Source organism: Pelophylax lessonae (genome assembly GCF_965119305.1).
Source record: "Pelophylax lessonae genome assembly, chromosome: 11".
In the NCBI taxonomy this organism is placed as follows: Eukaryota; Metazoa; Chordata; class Amphibia; order Anura; family Ranidae; genus Pelophylax; species Pelophylax lessonae.
The window spans coordinates 161368686-161388038 of NC_138778.1; the positions used below are offsets into that span (position 1 = coordinate 161368686).

At 43.7% G+C, this 19353-nt stretch overlaps 1 protein-coding gene across 1 annotated transcript in view; it reads right to left on the reverse strand.

Annotated features, from left to right (window-relative positions):
• Positions 1 to 10485, reverse strand: part of LOC309567455 (uncharacterized protein) — a gene marked incomplete at its 5' end in the record, with an annotated part of 68878 nt that extends 58393 nt beyond the window's left edge. Inside the window, 2 exons of the mRNA XM_082272844.1 lie at positions 9014 to 9629; positions 10445 to 10485. Of these exons, the coding sequence (XP_082128970.1) occupies positions 9014 to 9629; positions 10445 to 10485 (657 nt within the window). The remainder of the gene's footprint in view (positions 1 to 9013; positions 9630 to 10444) is intronic.
• Between the last annotated feature and the right edge of the window lie 8868 nt (positions 10486 to 19353).

Below are 19353 nucleotides of genomic sequence, written 5' to 3' on the forward strand. Positions count from 1 at the left end.
TTCCTGCTCGTCACTGTCCGCCATTCTTTCCTCCTTGTCACTGTCCGCCATTCTTTCCTCCTAATCACTGTCCGCCATTCTGTCCCCCTCATCACTAGCCGCCATTCTGTCCCCCTCATCACTAGCCGCCATTCTGTCCCCCTCATCACTGTCCGCCATTCTTTCCTCCTCATCACTGTCCGCCATTCTGTCCCCCTCATCACTGTCTGCTATTCTGTCTCCCTCATCAATGTCCGCCGTTCTGTCTTACCAATCAATGTCCACCATTCTGTCCCCCTCATCACTGTCTGCTATTCTGTCCCCCTCATCACTGTCTGCTATTCTGTCCTAACCATCAACTTGGTTTGCGCAAGTTATCGCGTCTACAAACTAGGGAAAAGTTTTATGTCGTCTTTATTTTTTATTTTTGTTTACTAGTAATGGTGGGAATCTGCGATTTTTAGCGGGACTGCGACGTTGCGGCGGACAGATCGGACCCCTGACATTTGACATTTTTGGGGGAGACCAGTGACATTACTACAGTTATCAGTGCTAAAAAAAATGCACTGTTACTGTAATAATGACACTGGCAGGGAAGGGAGAACCCAGGGGCGATCAAAGGGTTAGATGTGAGCTTAGGGGGTGTTTTCTAACTCTGGGAGGGGGACTTGTGGAATCAACACAGAAACCTGTGATCCTAAATAGGAGACGCAACAGCAGACCGTCATTCACTCTCCATGGGGAGCAAACCCGGTGCCCGGCGGCAATCGCGGGCGCTGGCCCTGTGGATCGGCTTCCCCGCTGCCTAATGGGGGTGCGCCCCCAGGAGCGCTCTCGTGAACCGACGTACCCATACGTCAGTTCGCACAATCGAGCCAGCCTGCCTCAGTATATCTGCGGCGGGTGGTCGGCAACTGGTTAAAAGTCAGCCGCTACAGTATTTGTAGCTATTGATTTTTCATTTTTCATTACTGACCAGAGCTCCTCTTTAACACATCAGTTTTTGTTTTACTGAGTCCTCCGTAACACAGTACATTATCTATTGATCCCGCCAGTAGATGCGTTATTATTTTTAAGCAATATAAAGTATACTGGTGCCCAGACTATGGACAGTAATAAACCATTTACTTGCTCCTAACAAGCAGTAAAAGATCTGTAGCAGAGAGCTCATTTACTCACCATGCTCAGATGTAGGATCACGCCCTTTAACTCCTTTTGCTATACTTCCTTGGGTTCCTGGACATGCCCAGAGAAGATACATTTCTCAGCCTCCCTCTCTCAGCAGCTCAGAGAGGCCACACCTGATGAGGCAGAGGTAGTTGGGCAAGTGACCTGTAGCCAGACCAGAGTCCCTCCATGGTCAGCTTCAGCATGCGGGCATTGAGGGCAGGGCATAATAGCGTGCAGCTTCTTCAGAAGACCCAGCTACTGTGAGGAGAGCTTCCCCAATTGCTAACATAGTTCTCCAGTTCTACTGTGAGTGTTTTATCTAGGAGGATAATTAAAGTAGCCGTGTTGTATTAATGAAGTAAGATACTGGCTTACAGAGACTATGCCAGCCTTCTTCAACAAGGGTGCCTCTGGGGTTCTTTAAGGGTGCCTTGGCAAAATGCCCCAAATTGTCACCAAGCTAGCGGATTGATCAAGCCTGTCTTTTTAAAGTCACCGTTTCTCTCCTTCATCAAGCTACTGTGGCCCCAGTGCTGACGGAGGGGGGCAAACAAGGACATCCTCAGGTACCCAATGTCTGCTTTATCATCCTAAAACATCATCAGTTGTTAGAACTCTGGTGGCTGACCCATGTGGTGCCCAAGGTTGTACAGATGTACAATATACATAGGTTGTGCATCTTTACAACCTTGGGCACTACATTGGTCAGCCGCCAGAGTTCTAACAACTGATGATGTTTTAGGTTTATAAAGCAGACACTGGGCACCTGAGGAAGTCCTTGTTTGCCCCACCTCTGCCCCTCACCCATCAGCACTGGGGCCACAGTAGCTGAATGAGGTAGAGAAACGGAAGAAGAGAAACACTGGAATACTAGTCAGTACCAGTGTGCAAAGGTATGCTTTGCTTTGTAAGAATAAATCACCTTTAACATTGGGTGTCCTACGTGTGTGGATGTTGCTGCAATATGTAAAATTATTAGTTTATTGATTTACATTTTTTGAATGGGTTGCCTTGAGATTGTGCAGAATTTTAAAGGTTGTCCTGACTGGAAAAAGGTTGAGAAACACTGGACTATGCTATACAGCTACATGTCACCAGATCAGATGAAAACATCTCATATCGGTGGGTTTCTTCAAGAGAAACTATAAGGCTAGGCTCACACATGTCTGGATGTGGCTTGCAGTCAGTTTTTAAAAGGAGTCTGGTACAGTTTTTTTCCCAGTTCAGGTGCGATTTAGGTGCGAATATTTACTTGAACTCACACTTGAACCAGACCTAAAATTGCACAGGATTCTTTTTAAAAATGGACAGCACCTGCTCTGAACATGTGTAAACTGGCTCCAAACTGGCAAGCAGGTCTGGTTCACATTTTATGCAAAACGGATGCGGCTCAAAACGTATCCGATTCGCATATATGTGAACCAAGCCTGATAGTTTTGCATTTGCATGTTTTTAAGTTTACACATTTTGTACCTGGTGTATACATATATATATATATATTTTTTTTTTTGTTTCGTAGAGATTAGGTGCAGGAACTTCCTCAGTCTGAGTCTCCCTCCGTCTCTTCCCCCTACCCACCTCTGAGCACTGTCTCTTGGCTCCACCCCTTACCCACCTCCCATTACCGCCCCTTTTAGAGAATACAGAACCAAGTATCATTTTGTGCTACTAAGTAATTTTTATGGAATTTGATAGACCCCACAGTAAAACTCCCCAGCAACAATAGACCCCACACCAGCAAACAATAAATCCCTAAATCCCCAAAACAACAATGAACCCCTTCACAACACAATACCACTCCAGCAACAATAGACCTTCAGCAGCAACAATAGACCTTCAGCAGCAACAACAGATCTCCCAGCTGCCAACATCAATAGACCCTCCAGCAGCCAACAATGATAGACCTCTCGCTCAACAGTACATCCTTGCCAGAAATATAGGACCACTTCAACAACAATAGGCCTACACAGCAACAGACCCCACACAAAAACAAATCCCCACCAGCAATAATAGCTCCCCCAGCAGCCGGCATCAATAGACCCTCCAGCACACCCCAGCACTTCTTGCCATAAAATACATTCAGTGCAGGAGGTGCTGCAACTGCATTCCCCCACGATTCAGCTAAAAAAATGCCCTGTGTATATACTGTATATATATATATATAATTTAGATATACAAATCAGAAGCATCTCAAAAAATTTGAATATCATGAAAAAGGTAATTTATTTTAGTAATTCAATTAAAAAAGTAGAACTCGTATATTTTATATAAATGCGTTACACTGAGTGATATATTTCAAGCATTTCTTTCTTTTCATTTTGATGATTATGGCTTACAGCTAGTGAAAACCCAAAATTCTGTATCTCCGAAAATTAGAATATTACATAAGACCAATAAAAAAAAAGGGATTTTTAACACAGAAGTGTTGGCTTCTTTAAAAGTGTTTCCATGTACAGTATAGTATGCACTCAATACTTGGTCGGGGCTTTTTTTGCATGAATTACACTGTGGACCAACACCAGCAAATGACATGGCTCCCCAAATCATCACTGACTGTGGAAAATTTTGCATTTCATTTGGAAATTGAGGTCCCAGAGTCTGGAGGAAGAGTGGAGACCAACAGAATCCAAGTTGCATGAGGTCCAGTGTGAAGTTTCCACCGTCAGTGAGGATTTGGGGAGCCATGTTATCTGCTGGTGTTGGTCCACTGTGTTTTATCAAGTCTAAAGTCAGCGCAGCCTCTACCAGGATATTCTAGAGCACTTCATGCTTCCCTCTGCTGACCAGCTTTATGGAGATGCTGATTTCATTTTCCAGCAGGACTTGGCACTGCCCACACTGCCAAAAATACCAATACTTGGTTTAATGATCATGGTATCACTGTGCTTGATTGGCTAGCAAATTCACCTGACCTAAACCTCATAGAGAATCTGTGGGATATTGTCAAGAGTAGAGAAGAGCTCAGGCATGAGTTCGTACGTGCCCGATCCCGCCAGGAAGCTGACACTGCACTCCACTAGTCACAGGCAGTGAGACATTTCCCAATCTGTGCGGCTGTGGATCGGGAAATGTCTTACTGCATGTGATTAGCGGAGTGCAGTGTCAGCTTCCTGGCGGGATCCACGTGTGAACTCGAACGCGCCCGAGCTCATACCTGGTCAAGAGGAAGATGAGAGACACCAGACCCAACAATGTAGATGAGCTGAAGGCCACCATCAAAGCAACCTAGGCTTCCATTCCATAACACCTCAGCAGTGCCCCAGGCTGATCCCCTCCAAGCCATGCCGCATTGATGCTTTAATTAATGCAAAAGGAGCCCCGACCAAGTATTGAGTGCATACTATACTGTACATGGACATACTTTTTAGTAAGCCAACATTTCTGCAATAAAAACCCTTTTTGTTTTATTGGTCTTATGTAATATTCAAATTTTCTGAGATACTGAATTTTGGGTTTTCACTAGCTGTAGGCCATAATCCTCAAAATTAAAAGAAAGAAATGCTTGAAATAAATTACTCTGTGTGTAACGTTTCTATATAAAATATATATGTTTCACTTTTTGAATTGAATTACTGGAAAAAAAAATTAAGGTTTTGATGATATTCTAATTTTATGAGACAGACCTGTACACATTTGACCCCTTCATGACCCCCTCCCACTACTAAAGCCCCATACACACACGCAGATCGTCGTCATACAAACGTCGGCGGACGAAAGATCTGCCGATTGTATGCGTGTTAGTATGGTGCCTCCGACAGCTGTCTGCACACAATCCGCGGACAAGAGTCTTTCTTGCAAACATGAAAATTTTTGTCTGCGGACACCAGAACGGACGATTGTTCGCCTGTCAGTACAGAAATCAGCCGACAGACCGCAGATTTGCAAGACTGGGCATGCTCAGAAAATAAAAAACACAGGGAAAGTTAACCATTACATGACATCACTTCTGCAGTCAGCTGAAGTCTGCAGACAAAATTCTTGTGCTGTCCTTGTGCTGTCTTTGCACTTTTCAACAGACACCGACATCCCGGGGAGAAAAGACGAACATTTGTATGACGACGATCTGCGTGTGTGTATGGGGCTTAATTCACACATTCCCAGTACCAGGAGGGCATTCATTAAAGTCTTGTCAGTTTCAGCTGCAGCAGGCTTTACGGATCGTTTAGACCCTCCTCAGCCACCTGCACAGTCCAGCTGGAAAACCTGCCGGGTCAATCAGTAACCCCTCTGATAGGTGCCAGATCATGTGATGAAAGTAGCGTTTGGGCCTACACTTTCCTGCAGTATGGTACAGTTTAGCAGCTTCCACTGTGAGGAGAGAGGAAGAGCTCTGTGATAGGCAGTGGTATTAATCATCTGTAAATTACAGCTATCACACTCAGAGCACAGTGATGGAAAATGCCTAATATCTTGAAAAGAAAAATATACACACTTGCCTATCACATAGTTGCCAACATTTAAAAAAAATTTCCAGGGACACTTTGCAGCACAGCTATCAATTACCACACCCACTTCCCTGAAGCTCCGCCCACTCTGCATAATTAATCTCGCCTACTTATCAGATTATAGAGTCTACTCCAATATAGAGAGAATTACAGGAAATTAAAAAGGGAATTTCAAACTTAAGGCCACAGTGGCAGAGTTGGAATAATTCTCCCATTCAGCTGCACTACTTCTGCGTAACATTTACGGGCAACCCGATTAACAGGCGCTTCCAGGGACAATATAAATTACCTGGGACAGGCTCCTATTTGCAGGGACTGTCCCAGGAAAAAGGGGACAGTTGGCAAGTATGCTATCATCCATTGAGGGAACCACTATACCTTCAAAACTTCTAAATGTATGACTAATAGCAGTATAAGAGCACAAAAATTAAACTTTTTTAAAATATTTGATGTGTATCTAAACCCAAAACCAAAAATTGTAATACTGTATATTGCAGCTTACTAGTTCTTGGCGTGGTGGCTGTATGTGTTTTTTTTTTTTTTTTTTTCAAGCTTCTTTTGCTTTGTTTTCAACTGGTAATCTGTCAAATAACTCACTTCCTGTCCCTGGGTGACTACATCACTCCTCCACTGTATCTATGGAGGGAGCCATGGTTGTCACCCTGGACCGCTTTCTTAATATGCATGCCAAACATGTCTGTATCTCTTTGTTCCCATTACATGGGGGAAAGGCAATTGGTAATTTACAGAAGAATTCTTTACACAAAAACTCACAGAAAGTGACAAAGACATTGCATTTCTCTCAAGATCAACAGGTATATGTTGAAAATGTATAAATTGAAAAAGTCCCGTGCTAAGGATAAAGGGAAAGATAATGCCCCATACACACGTGCAGATTATCTGCAGACTTTTGTCTGCAGACTTACCTTTTCTATGTAGTGCAAGGGCCTGCCGGATTGCATACAAATTGAAAATGTTTAGGTTTGACCTCATATTATATGGTTTTGGTAAGTCTGCAGACAAAAGTCTGCAGATAATCTGCATGTGTGTATGGGGCATAAGGCTGCAGTCTCCCTCAGATACAGCCAAAGGCTATATCAAAGACTAATGGGCCATACAGACTATAAGATTTTCTGAAGACTTTTTCCTTTAAGCCTCGTACACACGCACCGATTGTTGGCCGACCGATCGGCGACTTTTGTCCAGTGTTGTTGTGTTGGTTGAAATGTGCTCTAGAGTGCACACAAATTTTTTCGGCCAACAACAACCAACTTCAGAAGTGATGTCATGTGCTGGTTTACTTTCCGTGTGTTTTTTCTTCTCTGAGCATGCCCAGTCTTGCTCATCTGATGTTTGTCTGCCGAAATCTGTACTGACTGACGGAAAATCGGCCGTTCTGTTGACGGCCAACAAAAATTTTATAGCATTCACACCAGATTTTGTTCGGCCGAAAAGTCGCAGTCGGTTGTCGGAAGCATCATACTAACAAACCGACAATCGGCTGATCGGACGTTGGCCGAAAATTTACGGCCAACAATCGGTGCATTTGTGCGAGGCTTTAGAATTACCAAAACCATATAATATAAGGTCAAACCTAAACACTTTCAATTTGTATGCAATCTGGCAGGCCCTTGCACTACATAGAAAAGGTAAATCTGAAGGAAAAAGTCTTCAGAAAATCTTATAGTGTGTATGGCCCTTATGATAAAAAAAAGGGGGTAAAGGAATTGGCGCTTCCAGAAATAGGGTATATGAATAATGTATATAATGGTAAAATAGATGTGATGGTAAAGGACAAGTGTGTGAACAAAATAATTGGGGTGATAAAAAAATGTCCAGTTATGAACAACTACCACATAGAAGTAAATCGAATAAAAATAAATACATACACACAAATAATCTCCAATCACTTATGTGTAAATATATAAAGTATGTAAGGTATTTACACGTATATAGCCATATACATAAATAAGGATATAAATATTAATTATAAATCCAACACACATGTGGTAATCCGATAAAAAAAAAAAAAGAAGCAAAGTGACTTAGTGACGCGATCTAGGCTCATAAAAGATCGGCTTTGTGACATAAAGTGCAATCAAAATAAATATTGCAACAAAATACTTTATGAGCAGTATAATAAATATAAATTCATAAAAGGTGTAACAAATACTGTGCCAAACAAAGGGGGGGAAAGGCGGCCTGTATTATAAAGTGACTAGTGCAAGGTGCAGCCCCAATAATGGTAAATCAAACAGAATGCAAGAAATTAAACGTAAGGTGAGTACTGATATATATATATATATATATATATATATATATATATATATAAAAAAAAAAGTGTCATGTGCATATATTCCAATAATTAGCATATAATCACTAGGAGTGTGGGTAATATATTGCACAGTGTAATATATCCAAAAGGTCTTGTATAATTCAAGAAATGGAGTTCATAAATGGGGGTGTTAGATCTTAATGCGGCACTCCCAGCAATCTTCGGTGTGATTAACGTGACAAATGGGTGTCCAAAGTGACTCTGATACAGGTTGTACCCACCAGAGTGCCTAACCCCACACAGGGGTTAATCTACTGTACAGTGGAGATGGCTGGTCCTGTGGATCCTGGATAATGGTCCTGTGTTCCTATCACCGGTACCCAGGGGGAGGGGGGATGGTAATCCTCAGCTATTGGTATATTACCAGGATATGCTCCAACAACAGTATAAGAGGAATAAACAAGGGGGAGACACATAGCGTGATACTGTATCGGATACGTTTATTTGAATGAACAAAGTAGGGTACTCACATAAGGACGAAGGTATACAGCATTGATAAAAGGAACGGTCAGCAATCAGTCAGCTCAGCAGAACTCCGGAACGCCGCGCGCTCCACGGGGGAGTCAGAACGGGAAGTGACGTAACTACGCTGTACGCATTTCGTCATCGATGTCTTCAGCAGCGTGGAACCACATGTGTGTTTGATTTATAATTAATATTTATTTCCTCATTTATGTATATGGCTATATACGTGTAAATACCTTACATACTTTATATATACTTACACATAAGTGATTGGAGATTATTTGTGTGTATATATTTATTTTTATTCAATTTACTTCTATGTGGTAGTTGTTCATAACTGGACATTTTTTATCACCCCAATTATTTAGTTCACACACTTGTCCTTTACCATCACATCTATTTTACCATTATATACATTATTCATATATCCTATTTCTGGCAGCGCCAATTCCCTTACCCTCTTTTTGTGATCTATATGTTAAAAATGTGCTTAGTTTAGAAAAAAAGAAAGAAAATGAATGCAACCACCACATCTTAACACTGTAAGCTGCTTGCATTTTTGTTCTTGGGTTTAATTGTCCATTAGGAACACCATTTGCAGTTCTTAACATTGGGTTACCTCCATTTCCACATGGTCTGCCTCTTTGGATTTAGATGCTAGTGGATGGGTTGTCTTTTTATGAGTGGTAGGTTGTGTTGTCCTCTCTATTATCTCCATTTCTTGTGGTTGAATGATTTTAGTTGTCACTGGTTGGGTTGTCTTTTTATGAGTAGTAGGTTGAGTTGTCTTCTCTCTGATCTCCATTTCTTGGGGTTGAATGGAAGAAGGAATGTGATGATCTTTTTCTTGCCACACATCTTCTACATCCTCCTCCTTCTCCTCCTCCTCTGGAAAATCTAAAATATCATCTGCTGTGTCTGGAAGGTCTGCAGGAACCCTCTTAGCATGCGTTGTTTCTGCCTTGGCTAAAGACAGGTCTCTGGGCTGTGAATGCTCAGTTGGGCCTCTTGTCTGTTTAACATCTTTAGCTAACTCGGTAGGATGAGTTGATCCTGGTCCATGAGAAGGTACTCCTTGTTCGAGGTCAATATCATCCAAGTCATTTTCAACAATGTCTTCATCTAGAAGGGTACAGTGTAAGATGTTATGGTGTACAATGTAACGTTCATCTGCATAATCATATTTTATATAATCAGACTGTATACCATTTTCAGAGTTTGGAATAGAAGGAACACTTTAGACGACAAAGGTAGGGGAAAATACATAATAATAATATCTGTATTTGCATTCGAAGCTAAAATGCAATTGGTGATTAAGCAGAAAGATAGAAATTTAGATAGCTCAGACTTCCATAAGGCCCCTTTCACACTTGTGCGACTTGTCCTGCGATTTGGGACTGCAGAGTCGCATGATAAGTCATACTCCATGATTTCCAATGAGTACCATTCATATCTGTTTTACTTTAAGTCACAACAACTTCAAAGGTTGTCCCTGCACTACTTTGGGACGATTTTAATGCGTTTTGAGGTCCAAAGACATAGGCATTGCTTCAAGTCCAGTCAAAATCGCGTGACTTTTAGGTCGCATAAGTGTGAAAGGGGCCTAAGTATAATCCCCGTGACCCTCTGAGGTGCTCTCTGGAATTAAGTGGAAGTGGATTGCGTAAAGTAGTTCTAAAGCCTTGTTTTTTTTTTTTTTAACCATTTGAGCGCCAGAAGATTTTACCCCCTTCGTAACCAGGCCATTTTTCGCTATTCAGCACTGCCCTACTTTTTTTTTTTTTATTAATTCTGTTTATTAAGTTTAGTACAAGAAAAACAAGGCCTTAGGGGGGCATACCCTGGCCAACAGACAAGAAACATAAAAAGAAAAACAGAAAAACACCCGTCCTAAACCTCCCAAAACCGAACTGCTCAGTACCCTTCAGAAACTGATATCATGAAAAACTTAATACAAGCCCAAGTCAAAAACACTGATCTCCGTTCTCTCTCCCCATGGTCCACCCCCGTGAGCTCAGGCTGTGTCGGACTCCGAGGTCCGCTCCTCTACCGTAGATCTGGAAGCAACCCAGACCTGCCAAACTTTTTCATATTTCTTAGGGTAGTTCCTGGAGATATATGTCGCCTTGTACAGTGGAACCACCGCATTAAGCACTGCCCTACTTTAACTGGTAATTGTGCTGTCATGCAAAGCTGTACCCAAACAAAATTTGTATTATTTTTTTTCATACAAAGAGAGCTTTCTTTTGATGGTATAAATGAAAAAAGACTGAAAATTGTGAAACTAAAACAATATTTCTTACTTTATGCTATAAAACATATAATAAAATAAAAAAAAAATCTAATTTCTTCATAAATTTTGGCCAAAATGTATTCTGTTACATGTATTTGATAAGAAAAAAAAATCCCAATAAGTGTATACTGATTAGTTTGCGTGAAAGTTATAGTGCCTACAAACTATGGCATAAATACTGACATTTTTATTTTTTAACTTTTTTTTTTATAATACTAATAGCGGAGCTCAGCAACTGATAATGGGACTGCGATAGTGCGGCAGGAAATTTGACACTAACTGACGCTGGGGGGAATGGACTAACTGCCCCTGACATCACCAGTGACACTAACACAGTGATCAGTGATAATACGATACCCTGTCACTGTACTAATGACACTGGCTGGTAAGAGGTTAACATCTAGCGCGATCAAGGGGTTAAATGTGTGTCCCTAACTATGTGTAATGTTTGTTGCTTTTTATTAATGTTCTCTCTGTTTGTTATTCCTGCTCTGCAGGGATAAGAAACTTGACAGATCACTCTCTCTGTACAGAGCTCTGTGTTGTTTACCAACACAGAGCTCTGAGCTGTGATGATCAGCAGGTCCCAGCCATGAATCATTTGCTGGGACTGGCTGACAGGCTTCCGCTGTGTACCACCACAGTTGGAGTCGGGCAGGGGGACGCACATGCGCCCTCCCTAAACCCAGAAGTGGGCATCGACGTATGGGTACATCTCTTTGAATACCACGGTCGCCCATCCGCTCTGGCCCCTCCCCCTTGCTGAATGAGGAAAAGAAAATTGGTCCTAATTAGCTCCACTTTCATAAGATACAAATTGTTAGTATTTTTTTTTTTTACTTTTGTGCAGTTGTTGCACCACAGTCTAAATGTGGAGGAAGTTAGAACTACCTGACTTTTGGTACATAAGTTGCTGTTAGAATCAAAACTGTTGCAGAATTCCATTCAGTGTTTCTTGCTTCTGTGCTTGATTATTTATGGAAAGTTCAGTGGTCAGGCTCAGTTTGTACTCCCAATGATGCAAGCCATCCCAGACCACAGGTGTCCCATGAACAGCTCCTGGGCATGGTACACTTAGGCTCGGTTCACACTATTGCGATGCGGGAAGGCTGCGAATTCGCAGCCTGTTCCCGCATCGCACACGCACCCCCGGCAGTTCACACTGCCATATGCGATCCGCTGGGGGTGTCAATGTAATCTTAACGACACCCCCAGTTTGATCGCATATCGCAGTGCGATCGTGCAGTTTGCACAGGATCGGATCGCACAAGTGTGAACCGCTGTGCGATCCGATCCTGATGCGGCAGCAAAAATGCCTCCTGTGCGTCTTTGCTGCGGGTGCGGTGCGAATTTAGCCATACAAACTGTATGGCTAAACTCGCACTGCACAGCTGATCGCATGTCATGTCGGAGCAGTGCGCTCCGACATGACATGCGAACCCGGCACACGCAGAAGTGTGAACCGGGTCTGAAACTATATGTAAACCCTCACCTTGTAAAACAACCCACTCAGTTTAAAAATAGAAATGAAATGTAAAACATTTGTGTATAAATGCAAAAAACATTAATAAATCCCTCCTCCCTTTTTTCTTAATAAGTGATCACATTCACTCTGTTCTCAGCTGCATAGAGAGGTGAGGGAGGAGAAACGGCAGCACACTGGTCTTCCCAGTGAATGGCTGTGCAGGAAGGGCGTGTCAGGGCAAATATGATCATTGGAGGAGAGCAGGCTGAGTTCTCAGCTGTGCTCTCATGCTTAGCGGGGTCAATTAATAGGAAAGCAGGGAGACTGGCAGGAAAACCAGGGATTTCACACAAAGGAAGCAATACTAACAGAACATGATACTTTCTTTGATACAAATACATTCTACAGCAGGCACATATCAGAAGTATGAAATGTTGGGTTGTCATATCCTTTAACCACTTGCCGACCGCCGCACGACTATCTACGTGGGCGGTCAGCCCCTCACAGGCAAAGTGACGTAGGGCTACGTCACTAGCTTGTGAGGGTCTAGGGAGCGAGCGCGCGCCGCCGGAGGCGCACTCCTGCTCCCGCGTGGTCACGGACCCCCCCGCGCGTGTGACCGGCGGACCCGATCGCCGCCGGCCACTCTGCGATCGGCGGGGGAGAGGGAGAAAGTCAGGCAGCTTGTGTAAACAAGCTGCCTGTCATTCTCCTCTCTGTATGAGAGATGATCACATGGATCTACTATGTAGATCCGTTGATCACTCTGCATACAGTTGAAGCCACAGCCAATCACAGTTAGAATCACGCCCCTAGGGACACACACAGCCCCTCCCTCTCAAATAAAGTTAACCCCTTCACTACCAGTGTATTTTTACAGTAACAGTGCATATATATAGCACTGATTACTGTAGAAATGTCACTGGTAACCCCAAAAGTGTCAAAAATGTCAGTCAAGGGTCCGATCTGTCCGCCGCAATGTCGCAGTACCGCAAAAAAAATCGCAGATCGCCGCCATTACGCGTTAAAAAAAAAACAACAAAAATGACAAAAATCTTTCCCTTTGTTAGTAAACGCAATAACTTTTGCGCAAACCAATCAAAATATGCTTTTTGCGATTTTTTTTACCAAACATAGGTAGCATAAAACAAATTGGCCGAAAATATTAAAAAATTTTGATTTTTACATTTTTTTTTGGGGAATTTCATATAAAAAAAAGGGAAAAATATTGCTATTTTTGCAAAATTTACGCTCTTTTTTTGTTTATAGCGCGTGATCAAAAAATCGCACAGGTGATCAAATACCGCCAAAAGAAAGCTCTGTTTGTGGGAAAAAAGGACGCCAAATTAGTTTCGGTACAGCGTCGCACGACCGCGCAATTGTCCGTTAAAGTCACGCAGTGCCGAATCGCAAAATACCCTCTGGTCGTTTAGCAGCCAAATCCTCCGGGGCTTAAGTGGTTAACTGTTCCGGGGGCATGGTTTGGGGCACTCACACTACACAAACAAATGATTAATTGGACAATATGGTTGAAATGATTAATTGGACAATATAGTTGTGACGTAACACTTGGGACCCCGCTTGGGTGATTTTGCCAAACAGTGTCTCCTGCCCTCAAAACCTTTCCAGTAGGCAAAGGGCTACCCCAAGCATCGTACACAGACAAGATGTTGAGGTAAAACCAAAGAACAGAAATACAGCTCTTTATACACTTCAAAAGCAGGTCAATCACCACATGAACAATAAAACCAAATATTTACCCAAAACATCACACAAAGGTTAGATAATGAGGTAGAATTGACATCAGACTAATCCCATCATGTAGGAACCTCTAAAAGTTAGCCAAATTAGTCAACAGACAGAAACAATAGGTGACTCAATTAACAGTGGAAATGCACACATAGGAGGCACACAATTGGACAAAGAAACTAATGGGCCATACAAACTATAAGATTTTCTGAAGACTTTTTCCTTTAGATTTACCAAAACCATATAATATGAGGTCAAACCTAAACACTTTCAATTTGTATGCAATCTGGCAGGCCTTGCACTACATAGAAAAGGTAAATCTGAAGGAAAAAGTCTTCAGAATATATTATAGCGTGTATGGCCCTTTAGTGGTAAAGTCAAAAGGTTTTGTTTTATCTTAATGCATTCTGTACAGTAAGATAAAAAGCCTTCTGTTTCCAGCAGCCCCCTCAGCCCCCCTAAGAGCCGGTTCACACTGAGGCGACAATACTCCTTACTACTTCGGGGGCGACTTGTGCATTACCATGCACCACGACTTCGGAGCGACTTGCAGGGACTTCACATAATGGAAGTCTATGCAAGTCGCTCCGAGGTTGCCCCGAAATAGTACAGGACGCTTTTTCTAAGTCGGAACGACTTGTGTCGCTCCTATTAGAACGGGTCCTGTAGCGGTCAATGGACCGCGAGGGAGCGCGACTTGTCAGGATGACAAGTCGTCTGACAAGTCGCGCTAATGTTAACCGGGTCTTATACTTACCTGAAATGTATCTAGATCCCGCGATGTTCCAGGAGCATCTCGGCTGCCTGGGACTTCCCTCCTCATTGGCTGAGACAGCAGAGCGGCGCCATTGGCTCCCGCTGCTGTCAATCAAAGTCATTCAGCCAATGAGGAGAAAAAGGGGGCAGAGCCAAACAGGGACCCAAGAAGAGGAGGGTCTGGGCTGCTTTATGCAAAACCAACTGTGTAGAGCAGGTAAGTATAACATGTTTGTTATTTTTAACTAAAAAGAAACAAGACTTCAGTATCACTTTAACACATAACATCTTAAACAGATTCCCAGAGTCTGTGGAATTTACTAAAACTGGAGAGTGAAAAAATCTGGTGCATAGTAGCCAATCAGCTTCTAATTTCAGCTTGTTCAATTAAGCTTTGACATAAAAAACCTTGAAAGCTGATTGGTTTCTATGAGGAGCTGTACCAGATTTTGCACTTTCCAGTTTTAGTAAATCAACCCCTGTATGTTTTGGAGAGACATGGACTTGAATCCAAAGCAAGACCACTCCAAGGGTCCCCGAGGCACAGGCCTCCCAAAGAGTAGTGCTCCCTTAAAAGCCAGGGCCCATAGTCAGTAGGCAAGAGACCACCCTTAAGTCGCCCTCAAAAGCACCTGTCCTGTTTGGGTCTGTCACAATTGTCTACTCAATTGGGGGCAAGTGGTTGCCACCATCACTGTGTATTCGCAATTTCATATTGAACAATCCTCTAATGGGGCTTTAGGTTCTATTCACACCTATGCGTGTTGCTTTTGAGTGTTTCTGCAGTGCTTTTTGCACACCGATTTTACCGTGTTTTTTCCCAGATTGTGGTTTTATGCTTTTTCGTCTTTTTTAAACTTGTTAAAAAATGAAATTGTGGCAAAACTGCTGTAAAAACGCACTACATGCTTTTTTGCAGCTTCTTTATTGAAGTCTATTGAACCAAAAACGCAAAAAAAGCATTGTTTTGCATTTAACAAAGTCCCTGACCCTTTAAAAAAACGCAGAAGTACAAAAATGCCTTAATGGGAATGTGTTCCATAGGAACCCATTTCAAAAAAAAAAATATCCTGCATTTCTGCAAAGACATGAAAAAAGCATTGTTGTGAATGGAGCCTTCAGGGTAACCAAACCACAAATGATAATGCAAAAAATTTGTATACCACTTTTACAGCCTTTTTTACAATCTATTAAAAACCACTGTCCAAGGCCTTAATATATTTGACATCTTTTGTTTACATAGGGTGTTATACATCTATCAGGTGGTACTCCCATGACCTCTCTGTTTGGAAAAGTAGTGACAATGCAACTTGTCTGCATAGTTGCTTTAATTTTGGGTAACAGGCCTCAGGCTGAGAATATATGTGCGAGTAAGCTTCAGTCCAGGAGAAGATGACCCAAAGATGATACCAATGTTTTGGTCATCAGATATCGGTATTGGCCGATACTTTCGGACATTTAAATGTTTTTTTTTATTTGTCACAGGTACTGTTTTGGAGGGATCTGGGGGTCTAAAAGACCCCAAACCCCTCCTCTGCACTTAAAAGCATTCAAAACAGCCAAGTTTGGTTGTTGTGAATGCTGTCATTTTTTTAATCTGACGCCTAATGCCTGGAAGTGATGTCATGACATCACTTCCAGGTTTTTACATGAAGACCCGATCAGAGCCGAATGCGGCTTTGATCGGGTCTTCGCTTTGGCGTCCATGGAGGTAGGATGCCCGGGTCTCCCGGTGGGACGGGAGACCCGGGTGAGCGGCGGAAGGCGGTAGGAGGGGGGGGGGAACGTCCCTTCCCGCACCTTGTAATGACAGCCGAGCGGCTTCTCAGCCGCATCAGTTGTCATTACAGGACAGCCGACCGTCGGCTTTGGACACCGGTACCGGGGTGATGCCTCTAGCTGCAGGCATCACACCGGTACAAGCTCTTTCCCGAAATATCGGCAATATCGGTAACCTCAGGGGCCGATTCCGATATATCGGGGAAAGTGCACATCGGCCCTCGATATATAGGCTTTGCCGATAATCGGTCGATCCTAATAGAAACCAATCGGCTTCCAGGTTTTATTGTGCGACTGACAGACTGCTCTGCGACTGACAGACTGCTCTGCGACTGACAGACCGCTCTGCGACTGACAGACTGCTCTGCGACTGACCGATGGTGCTCTGCGACTGACCGACTGGTGAGTATATTTGCGACTGGTGAGTATATTTGCGACTGGGGAGTATATTTGCAACTGGTGAGTATCTGCGACTGGGGAGTATCTGCGACTGGTGAGTATCTGCGACTGGGGAGTATCTGCGACTGGTGAGTATCTGCGACTGGTGAGTATCTTTGCGACTGGTGAGTATCTTGCGACTGGTGAGTATCTTTGCGACTGGTGAGTATCTTTGCGACTGGTGAGTATCTTGCGGGAGAGATTCTTTGCGACTGGTGAGTATCTTTGCGACTGGTGAGTATCCTTGCGTCTGTGCTATCTTTGCGACTGGTGAGTATCTTTGCGTCTGTGCTATCTTTGCGACTGGTGAGTATCTTTGCGTCTGTGCTATCTTTGCGACTGGTGAGTATCTTTGCGTCTGTGCTATCTTTGCGACTGGTGAGTATCTTTGCGTCTGTGCTATCTTTGCGACTGGTAAGTATCTTAGCGACTGGTTAGTTTATTAGAGACTGGTGAGTACCCCAGGTTTAGTACCAGGGAAGTTAGAGGTAGGATAGGTAAGGAAGAGCAGGTCGTTAACATTATCCCCATAGAGTAGTGGGTAATAATGTCCGACAGGATTGGGGGTGCCACTCAGTGCACTTCTTGCGGCATGTATGCGTTCCTTGATGATCCAATCGAGGACGAATACTGCTGTGCGAGATGTGAGCAACTGGTTGCTCTGGAAGCCCACATCGTGGATCTAAAGAACACAGTGACAAGACTGCGTGGCATCTACAACCTGGAAAGGAGCTTGGACTTTACCCATCAGGCGCTGGCAGGGGTCAGCATAGAGGAGGGAGGAATGGAGGAGACGCAAGCAGCAGAGGTACGCAGCTGGGTGACTGTTAGGAATGTTAGGGGGAGGAGTGTCAGGGAGGCCAGTCCTGAGTTGATAGACCCCAACATGTTTGCCGAGTTGCAGGTTGAGGGGGATATCAACTCAGGGGTGGCAGTGCTGGAGCATGCGCCCTCCCCCAGCTGCCAGGGGGGGGTCGGCTCCAGGAAGAAGGGGGGCCGTAACTCAGGAAAGGTTAGAAAGGTTGTGGTAGTGGGGGACTCAATTATCAAGAGGACAGAGAGGGCAATCTGTAAAAAAGATCTCGTGAACCGAACAGTATGTTGTTTACCGGGCGCCCGCGTTCGGCATATCGCAGATCTGGCAGACAGATTGTTGTGCGGGGCTGGGGATGACCCAGCGGTCATGGTGCATGTGGGCACTAATGACAAAGTTAAAGGTAGGTGGAGGATCCTTAAGAACGATTTCAGGGACTTAGGTAATAGATTGAGGAAAAGGACCTCCAAGGTGGTTTTCTCTGAAATACTGCCTGTACCTCGAGCCACACAGGAGAGGCAGAAGGAGATTAGGGAACTTAACAAGTGGCTGAGGAACTGGTGTAGGAAGGAGGGGTTTGGGTTCCTGGAGAACTGGGCTGACTTCTCAGTCGGCTACCGGCTCTTTAGTAAGGATGGGCTGCACCTTAATGGGGGCGGTACAGCTCTTTTGGGGAGAAAGATGGGCACCAAGTTGGAGGAGCTTTTAAACTAGGAGACGGGGGGGAGGGCTCAGAAGTAGAGTCAGTTAGGAGGGAGCAAAGGACTGAAGGCAGTTGTAGGGTCAGCAGCGACAGTAGGTCCACAACGTCTATTGGTAGGTCTGTGCGGGAGAACCGCAGACCAAACAGGAATAAACATAACCAATCACGTTTAACTTCCGTAAAACTAAGAGGGGTATATGCTAATGCCAGGAGCCTAGCTAATAAAATGGATGAGTTGGAAATGTTAGTACATGAGGAGGACATAGACCTAGTGGGAATAACGGAGACTTGGTTCGACCCCTCACATGACTGGCTGGCAAATATCCAAGGGTATTCAGTGTACCGGAAGGACAGGGTAGGAAAAAGAGGGGGAGGGGTATGTCTCTACGTCAAGAATAATGTAAGGGTGATAGAGAGGAGTGACATTACGGAAGGGATGAGTATGGAGTTAGAATCCGTGTGGGTAGAACTCCATAGGGAAGGAGAAAAGGGAAAAGTAATTGTGGGGGTTTGCTATAGGCCACCTAAACAAGGGGAGGAGGTAGAGCTGGAATTTTTAGCACTTTTGGGTAAAGTGGCAAAGCTAGGATCAGTCATCATATTGGGGGACTTCAATTATCCCGACATTGACTGGGGAGAGGGGACTACACACTCACATAAGGGCCGTCAATTCACGGAAACCTTACAGGATAATTACATGTCACAGTTGGTGGATTCCCCTACCAGAGAAAACACAATCCTGGATCTATTGATCACTAATGACCCAGACCTAATCTCGGAGGTAGGAGTCCAGGACAACCTGGGCTCTAGCGATCACAGGATGATCACATTTAGCGTAAATAACAATATAGCAAGGCAAGTGGGGAACATAAGAACCCTTAACTTCAGAAGGGCAAACTTTCCAAAATTGTACTTGTTGATGGAAAGGGTAAACTAGGACCAAACCCTGGGATCACTGACCA